At 40.7% G+C, this 17,219-nt stretch overlaps 1 protein-coding gene across 5 annotated transcripts in view; it reads right to left on the bottom strand.

Moving 5' to 3' along the window:
* Window positions 1–4,321: 4,321 nt before the first annotated feature.
* The window catches only part of CDH24 (cadherin 24), a 157,789-nt gene continuing 144,891 nt past the window's right edge, over window positions 4,322–17,219 (bottom strand). Inside the window, exons 9-12 of one of the 5 annotated variants that reach the window (XM_040416868.1) lie at window positions 15,426–15,547; window positions 8,935–9,043; window positions 8,587–8,835; window positions 4,322–5,547 (exon numbers count right to left, since the gene is read on the bottom strand). In XM_040416868.1, coding sequence (XP_040272802.1) covers window positions 5,030–5,547; window positions 8,587–8,835; window positions 8,935–9,043; window positions 15,426–15,547 — 998 coding nt within the window. In that variant the 3' untranslated portion in view covers window positions 4,322–5,029. Of the gene's footprint in view, window positions 5,548–8,487; window positions 8,836–8,934; window positions 9,044–11,701; window positions 11,791–15,394; window positions 15,548–17,219 lie in introns of those variants that run through there. The other 4 variants (XM_040416866.1, XM_040416865.1, XR_005776218.1 and 1 more) reach the window with 4 other exon arrangements.

Genomic DNA, 17,219 nt, shown 5'->3' with positions numbered 1-17,219 from the left:
CTTCGTCAGGAAAGATGGGTGATTATTCCTGCATGCTCCCCCTCCTTTATATGTGCCTGCTGCACCCCTGCTGGTTTAACCCTACAGTCGCCACTGTCTGCTATATACTTCCTCTTCTGGCGTCAATTCAATTTATATTATCACTCAAATGCGAATATATGTTCTCCTATTCTCTCTTAAAAAAAAAAAAGAATAGGAGAACATATATACAATATTGAAAGAAAATATTAGGGGCACCCATTATCACGACATTACAGGGACAAACACCTAGGAAAATTTACAGGATCAACTTTTTGCGGGATAGAGATAGTTAGGAAAAACAGTAGAGGCGAGGACTATATTAAAGAGATGTCGAGATCAGAAACGAGATGGATCTTTAATATGGATACACTGGCCCCATCGGGCCTAAATATGGAAATAGAACTGTTCGCATTTGAGTGATAATATAAATTGAATTGACGCCAGAAGAGGAAGTATATAGCAGACAGTGGCGACTGTAGGGTTAAACCAGCGGGGGTGCAGCAGGCACATATAAAGGAGAGGGAGCATGCAGGAATAATCACCCATCTTTCCTGATGAAGGATAGCGAATCTGTCCGAAATGCGTAGAGAGGTCTAGTGGTACCTGTGACTCTCCGTAGTCATAGTAGTGATGTCACTTTCGCTCCGTGCGAGTGCGAACCACTATAGTGTTTCAAGAGCCGCGCCACCGGCCGGGGAGCGACTCTATGGTCTAAAGCACCCGACCTGTGCCTGCAGTACCCCAGGAATACCCCACGCAAACGGAGGACCCCGTGTTATGTGAAGCTCACCCACAAGGTAACTTAGATTGCACTTAGTCCGTGGGGTGCTCTCTAGCTAGGGGTGTAGGTATTAGTTATTGCAGCCTATGTCCATAAAGTTAGAGCGCGGTATCACTGTTACTTTAGTATATTTTGCTAGCTAGTTCAATAATTTGTATTAATGAGTGATAATGTTGAATTTATAATCTTTTTTTTTTATTATCTATAAACCTAGATGTATCTTATAGTCCAAAAAATATGGCACAGTATGCAAAGTACAGTTGTAAAGTAGATAAATCAGGACCAGGTCTCAAGACCAACAGGCCATGAACTGTTTTGTAACAATCTATATAGCATGCACCCCATGAATATGGATGTCCCTGCCTGCAATAAGAGTGATTGGACAATATAATTGGAAACTGCATATAATACAGCTTCTCAATATTGTGGCCAGTGTACCTCCAAAGGTGGTGATACACTTTAAAAGTGCAGTTTTTTGATTCCACATTTTTAATAACATCCCATAACATCTTGAATATTTTAGTGCCTTGAGGTGATTGCAGGGTATAAAATCTGCATTTTATGCTGGGAGTTTATTATTGCTGTGATATTTCTTTCCTTTTTTTTCTTTGTAAATGTTGCAAAGAGAATAACCTTAACAGTGAGATAAAATATCTCCTTACCAGTTTTTCCTGTACCTCGATATTCATTCGGCTTGTGTAAAAAATAAATACATGAGCAATTGCTTAAAGGGGTTCTGCACTTTGTTTAAAGGATAGATCATCAGCATCTGATCGGGGGGGATCCGACACTCGGGACCCCCGCCGATCAGCTGTTTGAGAAGGCCCAGGGACCCCCGCCGATCAGCTGTTTGAGAAGACCCGGGGACACCCGCCGATCAGCTGTTTGAGGATAGATCATCAGTTTAAACAAAGTGCAGAACCCCTTTAATGTAGCATTCCTCTATCCAGTATCCAAGACCCTGACCATCTTTGTGAATGCAGAAGGATTGATAGCACCTTATCAATACATGACATCAGTCCTTGTATGGACCAGTGGGTGACTACTCTGGTCTCCACAAGAGCAAAGAATTCCAGTGTAATGGGCTGCTGATTGACCTAACTGTTGCTAGGTAACAGCCTCAGCATACTATAACAACTGCAGAGCAAAAACATACATGAAAATGTATCCCTAATTAATGATAATAATGAAAGTTGGTTTATCAGTGAGTTCGATATCAGTCTTGTATATGCTTGTTTTTTGCTTCTTGCTCTTTAGGCTAATTTGCATGCAATAGCTATTGATTTTAATGAGATATTCACTTATAAAAATCTCTGGTTACTCTTGTGGAGAAAGGACAAAAAGTTGTGGTCAACAGATTACAGTGGACTTTGATACTGATGACCTATCCTCAGGACAGGTGGACTGACAAGCAGGAGCCCCGCTGATCAGCTGGTCACCTGTGAGGGCATCAGCGCTCCTGTGAGGGCTGCGGCTTTCTCATATCTTACCAAGTACAGCGCCTTACATTGTATAGCGGTTGTGCTTGGTATCGCGCTCAGCCCCATTAAAGTGAATGTGATACCATACACAGCTACTATTAGGCCCCTTGCAGACGCAGCGCAGCTCCCGGCCTGACCTCCCAGCACTGACGGGATCACATACAGGGGTCGAGTCGAGGGGGAACGCGTGGGAACGGCGTTCCTGCACTTTTTTCATGGCAGGAACGCCGTTCCCTTTCAGGGCAAAAGGACCAGGAGGAAGCGGTGAAGGCTTTGTACTCACCGCCGCCTTCCTGGTCCTCGGCTGTCGGCTGTGAGGGCTGCGCACAGGAGCCGAGTGAGTCGCTCTGTGACGTCACTCCGTGCGCAGCCTACAGCAGTAGAAGAGGAGCGTCTGCGTCCAAGAGCAGGAGAGGTAAGTGTTTTTTTTTTCCATATTTTATTTATACTATAGGCGCTGATGAGAGGCACTGACGGGGGGGGGGGGGGGGCTGATGAGAGGCACTGACGGGGGGGGGGGGGGCTGATGAGAGGCACTGACGGGGGGGGCTGATGAGAGGCACTGACGGGGGGGCGCTGATGAGAGGCACTGACGGAGGGGGGGGCGCTGATGAGAGGCACTGACGGAGGGGGGGGCGCTGATGAGAGGCACTGACGGAGGGGGGGGGGCGCTGATGAGAGGCACCTACGGGGGGGCTGATGAGAGGCACTGATGGGGGGCTGATGAGAGGCACTGACGGGGGGGGCGCTGATGAGAGGCACTGACGGAGGGGGGGGGGGCGCTGATGAGAGGCACTGACGGAGGGGGGGGGCGCTGATGAGAGGCACTGATGGGGGGGGGGGGGCGCTGATGAGAGGCACTGACGGAGGGGGGGCGCTGATGAGAGGCACTGACGGGGGGGCGCTGATGAGAGGCACTGACGGGGGGGGGGGGCGCTGATGAGAGGCACTGACGGGGGGGGCGCTGATGAGAGGCACTGACGGGGGGGGGGGGGCGCTGATGAGAGGCACTGACGGGGGGGGCTGATGAGAGGCACTGACGGGGGGGGCTGATGAGAGGCACTGACGGGGGGGGGGGCGCTGATGAGAGGCACTGACGGGGGGGGGGGGCTGATGAGAGGCACTGACGGGGGGGGCTGATGAGAGGCACTGATGGGGGGGGCTGATGAGAGGCACTGACGGGGGGTGAGTTCCCACACTTTTTTCCCAGGACTTGACCCCTGATCACATAGCATTATATTTATTTATGATGCTATGTAATCCTTACAGTTCTGGAATGTATTAGATAACACTGACATAATGCTGTTAGTGTCCCGAACTTTAAGGGTTACATAGCATCATAAATCAATATAATGTTATGTGACCCCGTCAGTGATGGGAGGTCAGGCCGGGAGCTGCACTGCGGACTCGCAGCGTGACACACGATCGTCTGCAAGGGGCCTTAAGGTGCCCATTCACATTACATAGAAGTTGGTCGAACAAACATCTGGTGAACGTTTGTTTTGCAGATGCAGCCATACTCATTTTAGTTTAGTCCATACTGATGGACCAAAGATCTTTCTTCTGACTATAGGACAAAAATATGGGCGACTTGGTATCAACTGAAAATGGTCTGTCATTGGTCGGCTAAAACTATTGTTTGTTGTTAAATTTCTACCAACGAACGTTGGTTTTGGTTCAAATTGCCCGTTTTGATCAACTTTAGACTGTGTATGGGAACCTTTATTGTACACAACTGCTTTAATTTTATTTCACCACTGAATAAAGCATGTAACGCAATTGTTTCCTTAAAAGCTTTGCCTTCGATTCTCCAACATATGCCATTGAAGAAATCTCTAATAATTCTTTGTTCTTGCTATCAAAGACAGAGTATACACTCTTACTTTCAGAATGTAACACATCTAAAGACTTATGACTTATTCATCCAAGACAGCCTGGATTTACTGAAGGAGATCATGTCAGACACTTTTATTTGATTTCTTTCACTGTAACTGAAGTGACAATGCATGAGGGAGCACAAACAACTGGTTCACACATGGAATGGTTTAGGATTCAAATCAATTATGCCTCACTGAATACTGTCTTGGTTAAAACAGACTTCAAACTCAATATCAGGCATTCAGCAATGCAAACTCCAAGAGTAGAAAACGTAACGTGCACATATACTCAAGTGGGCCAGCCATTTTGTGTGCTGAACCAATATTTATTACAATGCAGCCTACCCAGTCACAGGAAACTAAAAAGAGATAATTAATAGTCAATGTAAATGAACCAGAGGGTAATTGGTTTGCATCTTGCTGCTATGAAGACAAATATATTCACAGTGTTGGTAAAACATACACGCACAGAAAATACACTCTCACATACTATACGCCCTGACATAAAACGTTGCTTATTTAAGCTTTTTATTTTAAAAATAAAATGTTTGCTTTCCACAAATGGCACATGTCTTACTGTGTCGGAGACACCCGCAGCAAGCGGTGGGAAGACTGGAAGTTAATGCAACTTTGTAAACACAATACCTCTAGGAACCTTTAATGTCCGCATGAACCTCAAACCAGAACCGAGATGGTTTCTGGAAGCAAAAGGGTTACTCCATGGTTCCCTTCTACAAGTCTACTTTCTGGAGAGGAAAGGAATTCACTTCCAATATTCTAAGCCTCTCTACTGACAAGAGGAAAATAATGATCATTCTGCAGGTTACTCACAAGAAAAAAAGTAAACAATCATTTGGCAAAGAGAATTTTTAGTCGTCTGCAGTAGAATTTCTTCTTTTCGCACCGTAAATTTCTGCTAGTGTCCTAAAATGGGGACCCCAATCCCATATGTCTTCACCCACGAGTTCTTCTTCTCCTAAACCTCCACAGCTGCTGGTCAAAGAGCTGAGTGATCCAGCTGATGAACCTCCACCCTCAAAACCATAAACCTGGATGGAATCATAGGGTGGTGCCACAGGATCTCTCTCTGCTTCTCTCAATCGAAGTGCCAGAAATCGCTGCACATCAACAGGGGCAGTTTGAGGTGTGCGTGGGGCTGGTTGGTGAGGGACTCGAGGGAGAACATCCATTCGAGGGGGGTGAAAGAAGCCTCCACTTAGGCCTGTCTGTGGAGGTTGCAAGGCTGACATGTCAAAAGCCTGAGTGTCTTGCTCTCCACCTCCTTCATCATCATAAGTAATGATATTCTCTCTGATATCTTCATCCTCACACAGAGACAGAGGAGATGGCTTGTGTCTTCGCTGCAAGTAGAAAAGGGAAACCAGGGCTGATGTGGAAAATGATTATGGGTAGAACATGAATGGCAAGAGTGTACAAAGTTATAAACAGGTGAAAGAGGTGTCAAGAATATTTGTGGTTTTGAGTAAATGGTAGACAAAGAAAAAGAAAATAAAAAAACGAGGATGAAGAAAGAACAGAAGTTTTGTTATTAACGTGGCATCAGAAATTGTTAGATTCAGTAGTTCAGCAAGGAATTAAACTGATTTATATATATATTGTAGATAGCCCATCTTAGGATGGTGACTGTAATCTATATATGGCAATATCCATGCTCATTAAAGTTACTTAGTGGAATTAAGAATAACAGTTGTAATAAAAAGGAATACGCAAAATACCCAGGACAAACCAATGTGGACTTTGCGTGTTGTGCTGCTCCACTAGCTTATTTTTCTAGACACTGGTGGAATCCACGCCCCCTTCATCATGCTTGGGCAGCAGGAATCTATTGGCACAGGAGTGTAGACTCCCTTGTACTTGCTAGCACCCCCATAATGCTGTACATTTCTGTACAGATTTTTGAAGTGGGTGCTCAAAGCAGCAGGAGCCGCTGTGCACAGAAATCAGTGAACCCCCCCCCCCCCGGCTTGGTACTGCCCACATGTCCACGCGTGCGCTGAATGCAGGAGTGTCCAGCCACAGATTGGTGAAGCAGAAACAGCTGAGCCAAATGTGCAGGTTAGTATAGTGGGAGCAGCAGGGTGAGTTTGGATGAGATGGCTTTCTCCCCACCTACTTGGTATTGCCCATATGATGCTGTAAGTTCCTGTACAGCACTTGGATGAGGGAGATGACTGTGAGTGTATCAGAAGATGCTCTTTGCTACATTGATGAGTGAGTGGTGTGGCATCTTTCTCCCTCAACCATCAGTGGGTTGAGTGCGTGCCACAGTATCCTCAACAATTAGGTCAATTTCCCCTCTATTGGCCCACATATATACAGCACTATTTTATGTGGGCTAGGCTATATGCACATCTTGCAGCTAGCACATCTTACAGCTGCAGGCATCAGATAGGATTAGCAAGCTAATTTTAATATCTTTCCCAGAAACCCAGAGTGGCATTGCCTGGTCTACAGTACTCCACACACACGCTACTCATAATAGGAGTTCTCAGTAATGAGAGATTACGCACCCTAGATAACACATATATATTGCCAAGAAACCCACAGTAGCATACTAAGTTCTCTCTCTGCAACTTTGGTTCGGTTACAATTGATTCATAACTGATTTCAAAAATTCCACAAACCTGAAATGAACTGAATCTTCAAAGGGTCACTCATCTCTAATGTGTACCAATCATGGCTTTTATTGAGCACATTTACAACCTATAGATCCCCATTTACCAGCAGTCAGCTCCACCTAATGTTTCCTGTAGCTGCAAATAAAATCTGCATAACAATGAGGAGGAATTTTAAACTACGTATTCCTCCCTGCAAATGTGTTTCAGTGTTTTCATCAATATTTCTGGAAGGCCTTTACATGCACAGCCCTCTTCAGGTCACACCACATCATCTCAACAGGGTTTAGGTCCAGAATCTGACTTGGCCATTCCAAAACACAAATCTTATTTTTCAATAATTCTTTGGTTGATTTACTTGTGTGATTTTGGTTATTGTCTTGTGGCATCATCCAACATTTCTTCAGCTTGAAGTCATGGACTGCTGCCCTTATATCCTCCTGTAAAATGTTTTGATACACCTTAGAATTCATTGTTCCCTGATTGCAAGGCATCCTAAGACCATGATGTTTCCTCCACATGCTTCACAGTTGGGATGAGATTTTGGTATTTAATTCCCTCCAGACACAGTGTTGTGCATTCAGGTGGTCTTGGGTACATTTGAGATAGGTTACACTGTTTTTTGTTTTTCTTTGAGTCCTTCCATGAACACCATTCTGGTTCAGTGCTTTCTAATAGTGGACATATTAACAGAGGTTTTTGCAGATTGTAGAGTCTTTGGTTATTTCCTTTGGGTTTCTTCTGACCTCTGTCAGGATTGCCCATTGTGCTCTTAGCATGATCTTAAAAGGATGCCTATTATTTTACATTACATTTTTTGTTTCAGGCACATAATCATTTATTTAGAGGAACTGGATTAATTCCAAACACTGAAGCAAAGTTTTTTGGGAAAAAAAAACTGTATACAGTTTTAACTCAAGTAAGCTGTGTGTTGAACTTTGGGACAAGGGGTGTGCCAGTCGGTGGACAGGGATGTTTCTTATTTATTTATTTTTTAAGACATGCTATCGTATACAGTATAACTGATCCTACTACTACTTTCAATTGCTTTTTTTGCTCGATTGCAACTGAAAGCGCTGCATCGTTTTTTGTTTGTTTGTTTTTTTCTGAATGAAAAAGCACAGACATCTAATCTATTCTTTGTATTCAAGTAAAAAACTGACAGGAATGAAACATGGACAAAACTTATGTAATTTTTTACATTACTTTGTTTTCTATAGGAGCCCATGGATCAGTTGAATTGATCACTTTTTTGAGTAAAATACTGTGCAGTTTAACTGAAACAAAAAATGTGATGTATTCTGAAAGCAGTTTGTATCATGGCATGATTCACATGGAGAAGAGATTTGTCAGTAACCATGCTTTCAGTGCCTTTATTTAATGGGCAAAGCACCTGTGGAACTTACAATTCCAATCTCATCTGAAAGACATTTTGTCAGTTACCTCTTGAGAAGTAATTAACCCACAGGTTCACTTACTTTTTCTGTCTCCACTGTGGATCTTTACTCAATGTGCTCAATAAAAGACATGAATGATGCAATTGTTTGTGTGTTACTAGTTTAGTTAGGTTGTGTTTGTCTATAATTGTGATTTAGATATCAGTCTGCATTTTATTAGGAATCAATGCAGAAAGCCATGTAATTCCAAAGGGTTAACTTACCCTTTCTTGCAACTATATATATATGCACTTGTTTTCATAAAACACAATTATATTCAAATTACCTAGATATTGTTCAAATACATATCTCAAAAGCAGAAAAAGGTCGCTAGAAAGATAACTAGATATTTACCCAGAAGGCTAAATGCACAAGCCAATATAGCCAGCAAAGCAGGAGTACTGAGTCCGGCAGCTGATCCTGTGGTCATATGACAGGTCAAGACAGCCCCACCTGTCTCACAGTGACATAAAGAGACTGTCAGGGTGTCAGTACTAGTGAGAGGAGGATCTCCGCTGTCTTTAATCTCTATAGGCACTAAGAATATGTCTCTTTGTGACCTCCAGAATCCACTATGTTTCACAAGCAGTGATGCACTTCCATCTAGAAAAGAAGACAGTTTCGCTATCAATTTGATACATGTCTATTTTCCACACAAAGTAGATATGGGTTTCATGGAAAGAGGGCAGAAAGTGACCATGCCTTTGTTGTCTTGAAGAGTGAAGTTTCCATCAAATGCAGAGCTAGGGCTTTGAATATGAAAAACACCATTTTCAATGTCCGCATCCTTCACTCGAACTGTCTGGATGACCTATAAAAACAAAAGACAATAGCCAGAGAAAATGTTAAAGACAGGGCTGGACACAGAAGGAAACTGACTATGGGGACTTATACTCACTATATGTACAACAGTGTTCACAAAATAGCAGCCAAATATCAATGACCTGATAAATCACTGTTTTTGGTAGAATTGGTATTTCTACATAGCAAATAATTTACTTGTAAGAGTAGTAGAGTAATAGAAAAAAACAGACCCAACAATTAGGACATGCATGCCACTCATCCTGAGTAAAGGGAGAAGCAAAATTGGTGAAGCCATTTATTCTGTGGAATAACAGGTGTTTTTGACCCTTATTTATGGTAGGAGGGTGGCAAATGTTGCACATGTTGGTAATAGTGCATTTTCTTCTGAAATACTGGGGGAAATGGGTTGTTCCAGACATTGTTCTGATGAAGAACATACTTGATTGAGGAGGGAAAAACATATAGGGAAGTACAGCAAATTATAGGCTGTCCAGCTAAAATGATCTCAAATGCTTTGATGTGGTAACCAACACCTGAGAGACGCGGAAGGAAGTGAGGAACTATTGTTTGAATGGATCGAAGAATAGCCAGTGTTCACTTCCAGAACAATCAAAGATCTTAAGTTACCAGTGAATACTGCTACAATGGGAAAATGAAGTCAAGTTACAAGCAAGAACTGCGAAGTCCCGTTGTTGAAAAAAAAGATATGTCCTGAATAGGCAAAAAATTTTCAAGAAACACACTGACTGGCTCACAGAGAAATGGTGCAACATTTAGTGGACTGAAGAACGCAAAATTGTTCTTTATGGGTCTAGTGGCTGCACCCGGCACCCCCGCCGATCAGCTGTATGAGGAAGACGGCGCTCTCTTCTCTCTTCCTATCCACTGTCTTTGCTATAGGGAGCAGCAGTTAACAGGAAAAGAAAAGGGAGATGGCACGTGTGCTTAACCCTTTAAGGACCTCCGCCGTACATGTACTATATGGCGGAAGTCAGGTCCCAAAACATGGCACATGTATGCGATCAGCCTTATGGCAGATGCCCTGGTCAAATGTGACCACGGCATCTGCACAGTCCGGAAGTCGCTCCAGTAACAGCGTTCCCCGGCTGAGATCGGGGAACCTTTTACCTTGCGCTAATAGGCTGAAGCCTCAAGCAGGCTTCAGTGCCTATTAGATGACTATACAAATACAGGCCACTAGGTGGCAGCATTGTATTGGTATAGTGCAAATGAAGTGTTCAATGATGTCTATATAGACATCAATGAACACAATAGGCAATCTAATGATTGCCAGTTATTGTCACCCAAGGTGACTTAAAAAAGTAAAAAAAAAAAAAGTTTTTAGAAAATATAAAAAAATGTAAAAAAATAAAAGTTCAAATCACCCCCCTTTCCTTAAAAAAACCCAAACTTAAAACAATAAAAAAATAAACATCACGCGCATCGCCGCGTGCGAAAATGCCCATACTATTTAAATATAACAATATTATTGGCATATGGAAAATGGCGTAACGGGAAAAAAAATTAAAACATCCAATTTGCCATTTTTTGTCACTTCAACTACCCAATATTTAGTTTTATAAAAAGTGATCAAAAAGTCGCACACACTTCAAATTGGTATCACTGAAAAGAACAGATCGTCCAGCAAAAAAATGAGCCCTCACACAGCCCCGTACACATAACTACACAAAAGTTATAGGGGTCAGAATATGGTTATAAAATTTTTATTTTTTCCTCAAAGGTTTTAAAAAAATAATCTGTATTAAAATGCAAGAAAAATTATACAAGTGTGGTATCGTTGTAACTGTACTGACCTGGAGAATGAAGATAACAGGTCAATTTTACCGCATAGTGTACAGTGTAAAATTTTTTAATAAAAACCTTTATCAGAATTGCATTTTTATCCCAATTCTATCCCATTTGTAATTTTTTCCCGCTTCCTACTACATGGTATGCAACCATAAATGGTGCCATTAGAAAGTACAACTTGTCCCGCAAAAAATAAGCCTTCATAAGGCTATGTGAATGGAAAAAAAAAAAGTTAGGACTATAGGAAGGCGGGGAGTGAAAAATGAAAACGCAAAAATGGAAAATCCCAGGGTCCTTAAGGGGTTAAACTGGATAAAAGTTGTTATTGTTTTGATGTGGAATTGAATGTGTAGTATTTCCAGTGCATTTGCGGAAAAAAAAGTTATTGTAATGATTTTGTGATTTATTAGCATTTTTAAACTCACTGCTATTTGAACACTACTATACTTTTCAGGTCTCTAGTACGATCGGAAACATTGAAATTGCAACACCAAGAAGGAAATGTTGTGAAATTATGAAAATCTTAGGACAGACATGTTGCAAATAATAAAACAAAATATTCAAAACATCTTGATTTATTCAACATCGAGTATGAGCTCCACACGCAGAAATACATGCTATTACACACCTTGGCGTGCTATCAGTGAGGTTATTAATGGTTCACGAGATATATTCTGCCATGCTGAATGCACTTGGGTATGCAAATGATCAAGAACAGCAGCTGGCAACTGCTGACCAATAATGTTTCAGATGTGCTCAATGGGAGATAAGTCCAAAGATACTGCAGGCCATGTAAATATGTTTAGGCTTCGCAGGCTGCTCGCAATTGCTCACGCTCCATGTAAACTGGTGTGTTCCTGTTGAAAAATGGCTCCTGGGACACTATGAAGATATGGCGCACCACTGGTTCCACGACCAAATCAATGTAATGGTGAGTTAGTGAACCTGAAATAAAGACAAGAAGAGTATGGCTACTGTACCTTATGCCATCCCACACCATAATTCCAGACGGTTTGATGTTTCCTTGTAAAGGCTTATTCATGGTGTTGCCCATCGCTATCACTGCATCCGAGTTAAAGCGGGAATCACTGAAGAGGACAGACCTCCATTGCCATCTTGCTGTGCACTCTGATAGCCTTTTTGAGCAGTAGCATAAGTTCAACCTGTAGCTGGACATTTGGATCGTAGCCCAGTGTCATGCAAACACCTTCTGATTATTTGTATAAACACTATTTGCCACCCAAGGCTTGAGATGTGACATTCAATTTCTGTTGCATTACAGAATGAATCTTTATGTGCCATTCTTCTAATCATATGATCCGTCCATGCAGATTTTGCCTCTGCAGTTCTTGCTATCAATTCAGTTTGTCGTTGTTCTCCCAAACACCTGGACCAAGGAGACCAAGGTCCCTCAGTTCAAAGATTCTGTCTCTTTGTGACATGTGGCTATATCTGGCACGCCAACAAACAGAAAACATTGCACAATCATCCCACACGATACTGGAGATTCTCTGTGGTTAAAATGTCCCACATGCCACAGATTGGAGCTAGGTGCTTGAAAATGTTTTCATTTGCAGATCTTGACAACAACTGCTACCTCCTCCAATTTTCATTACCTTACGGCTTCTTCTTCTTGGTGTTACAAATTCAATGTTGAGGAGTGTATGTACTACCACAGAAAAAGGACACTTTTGGAGAAAACCACCCCTTATCCAGACCAGATTTCCTGTGGCAGATTTTCAGTTCCACCATATATTATGCACACTGACCATCTTGTTTCAAAAGACCACTGTCCCAGAAGACCACTTTTTACACAATTTTGGATGGTCACCTGAAAGAGGATTCAGTTTGTGCAACTTATAATACATTTGGTTGCATCTCATCTTGTACCTATTATGAGCTGCATTCACAACTCTTCAAGCTTTAATGTTGAAATATGCTAGGTTCAAATCTTCACAGGGTCTATTGTAGTTCTTTGCATTCTGATCATAGTTAGATCAGATACTCTACAATAATCTGATGTAAAAAAAAAAAAAGCTAAATGTCCCACTGCATTAAAGATAAATTATAACCATAAAATACAAATTATTTATTTGAGGGTGGGCGACTTTTTATACTGATAGATGCTCAGATAAGACTGGGTATTCAGCTCTCCTCTCATTCATTGGTCTTTGGAGGAAGGACTGTACTCCATCACTTACTCTACTGTACATCGGTACTCTTTCGCTGTACTCATTGTAATAATGTATGACTTCAATATGAACACTTGGGGACGTTTTTAAAAGTCAATAATAACGTATATATACTTAACAATTTAAAGGATGGAATAAACTCAGGTCTATATTTATTGCATTGGTTAAAAAGTTGCATCCAAAATTGCGACATAAGCCTTCTCTCTCCAAAAAAGAAAACTGGCAAGAAAAATGGTCAAACTGTCAATGTAAATTTAGACTCTTAAGTTACAATTGGAGTAAATTAGTGGTCCAAATGCACTGTTTATATGAGAGGTAAATAGAAATTCAATTCCAAATGCAACAGATTAATTAAGAGGCCTGTACCTTTTTAGTAAATGAGGTGCAATTCCCATCAACCACCCTGCTTAATTGAATTGCTGTAAAGTATGCCATTATTAATAAATGTAGGCCATTAATTCTCTTCTACAGACTTACATCTAATAAATGACATTAAATTAAAAGCATTCCCCTTAAAGGAGCTTAGCTAAGCTCAGATGTATCTGATGACAAGCTTGAGGACTGTTTCCAATGACAAACAGTAGACTTATACAAGATCCTGAGTTACATTATAAATGTAATTAAACTGTTAAATATTATTAGATGGTGATTATAACACCTTAGAGAACATCCACAGGGGACATATATGCCGCGAATTGTGTGTGGCAAATCAATAGCATTTTACAGTATCAGTAAAATGGATGAGTTTGTCAGAAATCTTATCCACATGCTATGGCAAAAATCTGTAGCATAAATAGACTTCAGTGTGGATTTTTAATGTTAATTTATGCTTCAAATTTCCATTGCGGATTTCTTCCCTTTAAAGGGTAAAATCTGAGGAAAATCTGAAGCAGAATCCAAGAGTCGTATGAGTCGTAAGACATGCCGATTTTCCCACAGACTTGGTGTGGATTTTGATGTGGAAAAATAGTAAATTTGCAGCGGAGAATCCACAGCAGGAAATTCGCCCCATGTGGCTGTACTCTTAATCCTGAGATACGTCACTATTCTGGGTCATGTGGTGCACCGTATCAATGGTCAAAAGCTAAATTTGACCGTTTCTGGCTGGAATTACACTTTAAAGTGGTATAGGTATAGCTTGAGTTATTGCAAATAATTATGAATGTGAAAATGTGGCCTGTGATGCTTTACCCAACATCTTCTCAGGATATGGAAGTGAATATGTAACATAAAATTGTTGGCAGCTCCTATACTTTATGGATCATAAATTAGCTTCTACCATAATTATAAACCGTCAGTGTAATTAAGTAAATAATTTTGGGATTGTTAAGAACTAATTAAAACAAAACACACAACTAGTAAATTACAAGAACCCTTTTCAGCAGAGCAACTCTGTTTCTGCAGCCTTTTTACGAATACATAAAGATTTATATAGCAGAGCACCGCAAACTTAAAAACCAGGCTTTGTTTCAAAACTAGATTTATTTCCAGACCCTTTGTGGTTCTTTGGGGAACTCTAACTCTAAATAATTTCTCCAGGAGCCTGGTTCCCCACCTGTTTTTCCTTGCCTTACAACAAAGCAGAACAGGAGGTAAGGGAATTACTAGGGAACAGGTGAGTTATTCCATGTAACAGAGCCAATGAGTAACCTGGCTCTGTACAACATTTTCTGAGATGGAAATTGTTTTAATATTTCCATCTTTCCCGTGAACTGTCAGTACTGTTTTACAAATAGCTTAGTTAAACAAGTGTGACATACAATGTTAGGGAAAGTGCAATATGAAGGCTAGTTACAAGAATAAAACTATACTGGGGTAAAAGTAGACTCCTAATTCTGGCCCCTATATCCTAGTTACTATATAATAAACTAGGACTATCTTGCAGATGCTGATTCTGGTCACAATATAATGGGCAAAACAAGTGTCGACTAAATCAGCTACTTGTAGCACATCTTTTAAATGCCTGAAAATACTCTATGGTGCAAGGTCTTCTTTTAGATTGTGTCATATTGCTTCACAGCCACAAAAATTTACATCTTTATGTTGCTTGGCTTATTTTAATGTATGGTCTGAACTTGCAAATTCCTATAAATGAGATTAGAATATTCACTCAAAATTATGCTCCTTCCACTCCCTTCCAGGAGACACAGAGAATATAAATACCTTTTAACGCTTTGGATTTTATGTTCCCTTGCCTACTTAATCTGGTCTGCTATGTTACATTTTAGTCTGATGTTTTATAAGCCTGTATGTACAGTACCCTATACCGTGAAGAATAAACTTACAAATAATCAATTGCAATTCTCATTTCAAAATAAACAGCATTTCAAACAAGTTCTACAGTAAAGTTTACCCACTTGTATACTTTTCCACAATAGAGAAACACACCTGTCCAGCTTGTGCGTTGTCACACACATGTGGCTTATATATCTCGGCCAGGGTTGGGGGATTGTCATTTATGTCTAAAACCTGGATCACAACTCCAACTTGTGAGACCTGGGAAGGACTGTCTGAAACAAAAACACAACACAGAGACACAACAAAATAAAAAACACAACACAGAGACACAACAAAATAAAAAACACAACACAGAGACAAAAGAAAATACACAACACAAAACAAACATATAAAAACATCAAATGATACATAATAACACAAAACACAGAAAAGAACACAAAAAAAAATTGTTAATCCATGCATTGGTGTAATAATGCCTTTAAATTTTCCCTAATACGCAAGAACAGATGTTTCTAGTTGGCTGTTAAGCTTGCTATCTCCCTTCTTTGTACCTCCCAAAATATACATACCACCAAAGCTTTGTTTTTAGACAACCTACTTCCAAATTAGTGATTTTCACTGTAGCCTGCTTGAAACTCTGCCATGACCTTCTAAATTGTAACTCTCCTTTATCTGAAAAGTTTTCTGGTTCTTTAAAGACCCTTCATATTAAAGAATGTATCAGCAGCTTGGCTCAGTACCCTACGATGGACCAATAGCGAACTGATCTTTTCACTAAAAGCTATCTGTTGAGAGGAAAAATCAGCGTATATTTTATCAGAATATGTTGCCATCCACATCAAAATCCAGGATGTTGGTTTCTCATATACTTCATTAAGGTTTCTGACAGCTTCCTGCCTATGGGATTCGAAACCCTCCTAAGCTCAATCTTACTCCATTACCCTAGAGTATGTTGCCATTGAGATTCCCAACATCTGGCAATTCCACTGTCCCATTCTGAAGCTTTTGTTGACCAAAAGCTCTACACTCTAACCACGTAGCTCTTTGACCCAGCCCTCCAAGCCAACGGCTGTTTCTTGATTTACTCAGTATATCTCATCGACAGCTACTAGGTCCTTAACTTCTTATTTTTGGTGACTTGTTTTCTTTTTGCTTACTGTATGGTACATTTTCTGTGCTATGTAGTGTCTCACACTGTATGTTCTTAAATATTATACTGTAGTTCTGGGTTGGGCAGTCAGTTAACACTTCCCCTGTTGGTCAGGAGAGTATAAGATTTTCTGTGCCTCCACTTAAAAAGATCTTGAAACAAAACACAAAATATCTCTAAACATTACTTTCATGTTCTGCTCACCCACTTGACTCTTACTGCTCAGGTCACTCATACCTCAGTGAAACTAGTTCTCGATTGTTACAGCTACTGCTTAATGACTGTATACCTTTGATATCATACCTGGAGAGTATTCCTTGATATGTGCTTACTTTAGTGTTGCAAGCGCTAACCTATTAGATTATTGGATCTTCCAGTATTTGTATTTTTGATTATCTGTGTGTCCTAGGATACCTTTGACTTTTTATTGTATATATAGTCATATGCCAATTGATAGTCCAATAAGAAAAAATAGAAACAATCTGAGGGCTCAGTGAAGAACTTTTCAAGAGAATAAGTCACCATAGTGGTTGCTTCTAGAGCACAGAATGCCCATAAAGGACATTTAAAAGTGTTAAAATGTGGATTTACGATACAAACATTTTACAATAATGTGCTAATCACTATGTGTAAAGATGGTGAAACAACTGCAACTTATAAGAAACCCATCATTATGTGCCTTCATTGCTTAAGAGGCCAGTAGAACATGGGTCTAGTAATATACATTCCTGAAATGTAAGGTGTCCTCCCTATCCCCAAAGAGTGGCTGGCTGCCCAAGGACGCCTTGATGATC

The sequence above is a fragment of the Bufo bufo genome, chromosome 2 (genome assembly GCF_905171765.1).
Source record: "Bufo bufo chromosome 2, aBufBuf1.1, whole genome shotgun sequence".
In the NCBI taxonomy this organism is placed as follows: Eukaryota; Metazoa; Chordata; class Amphibia; order Anura; family Bufonidae; genus Bufo; species Bufo bufo.
This window is presented reverse-complemented; position numbering and strand designations above follow the sequence as displayed.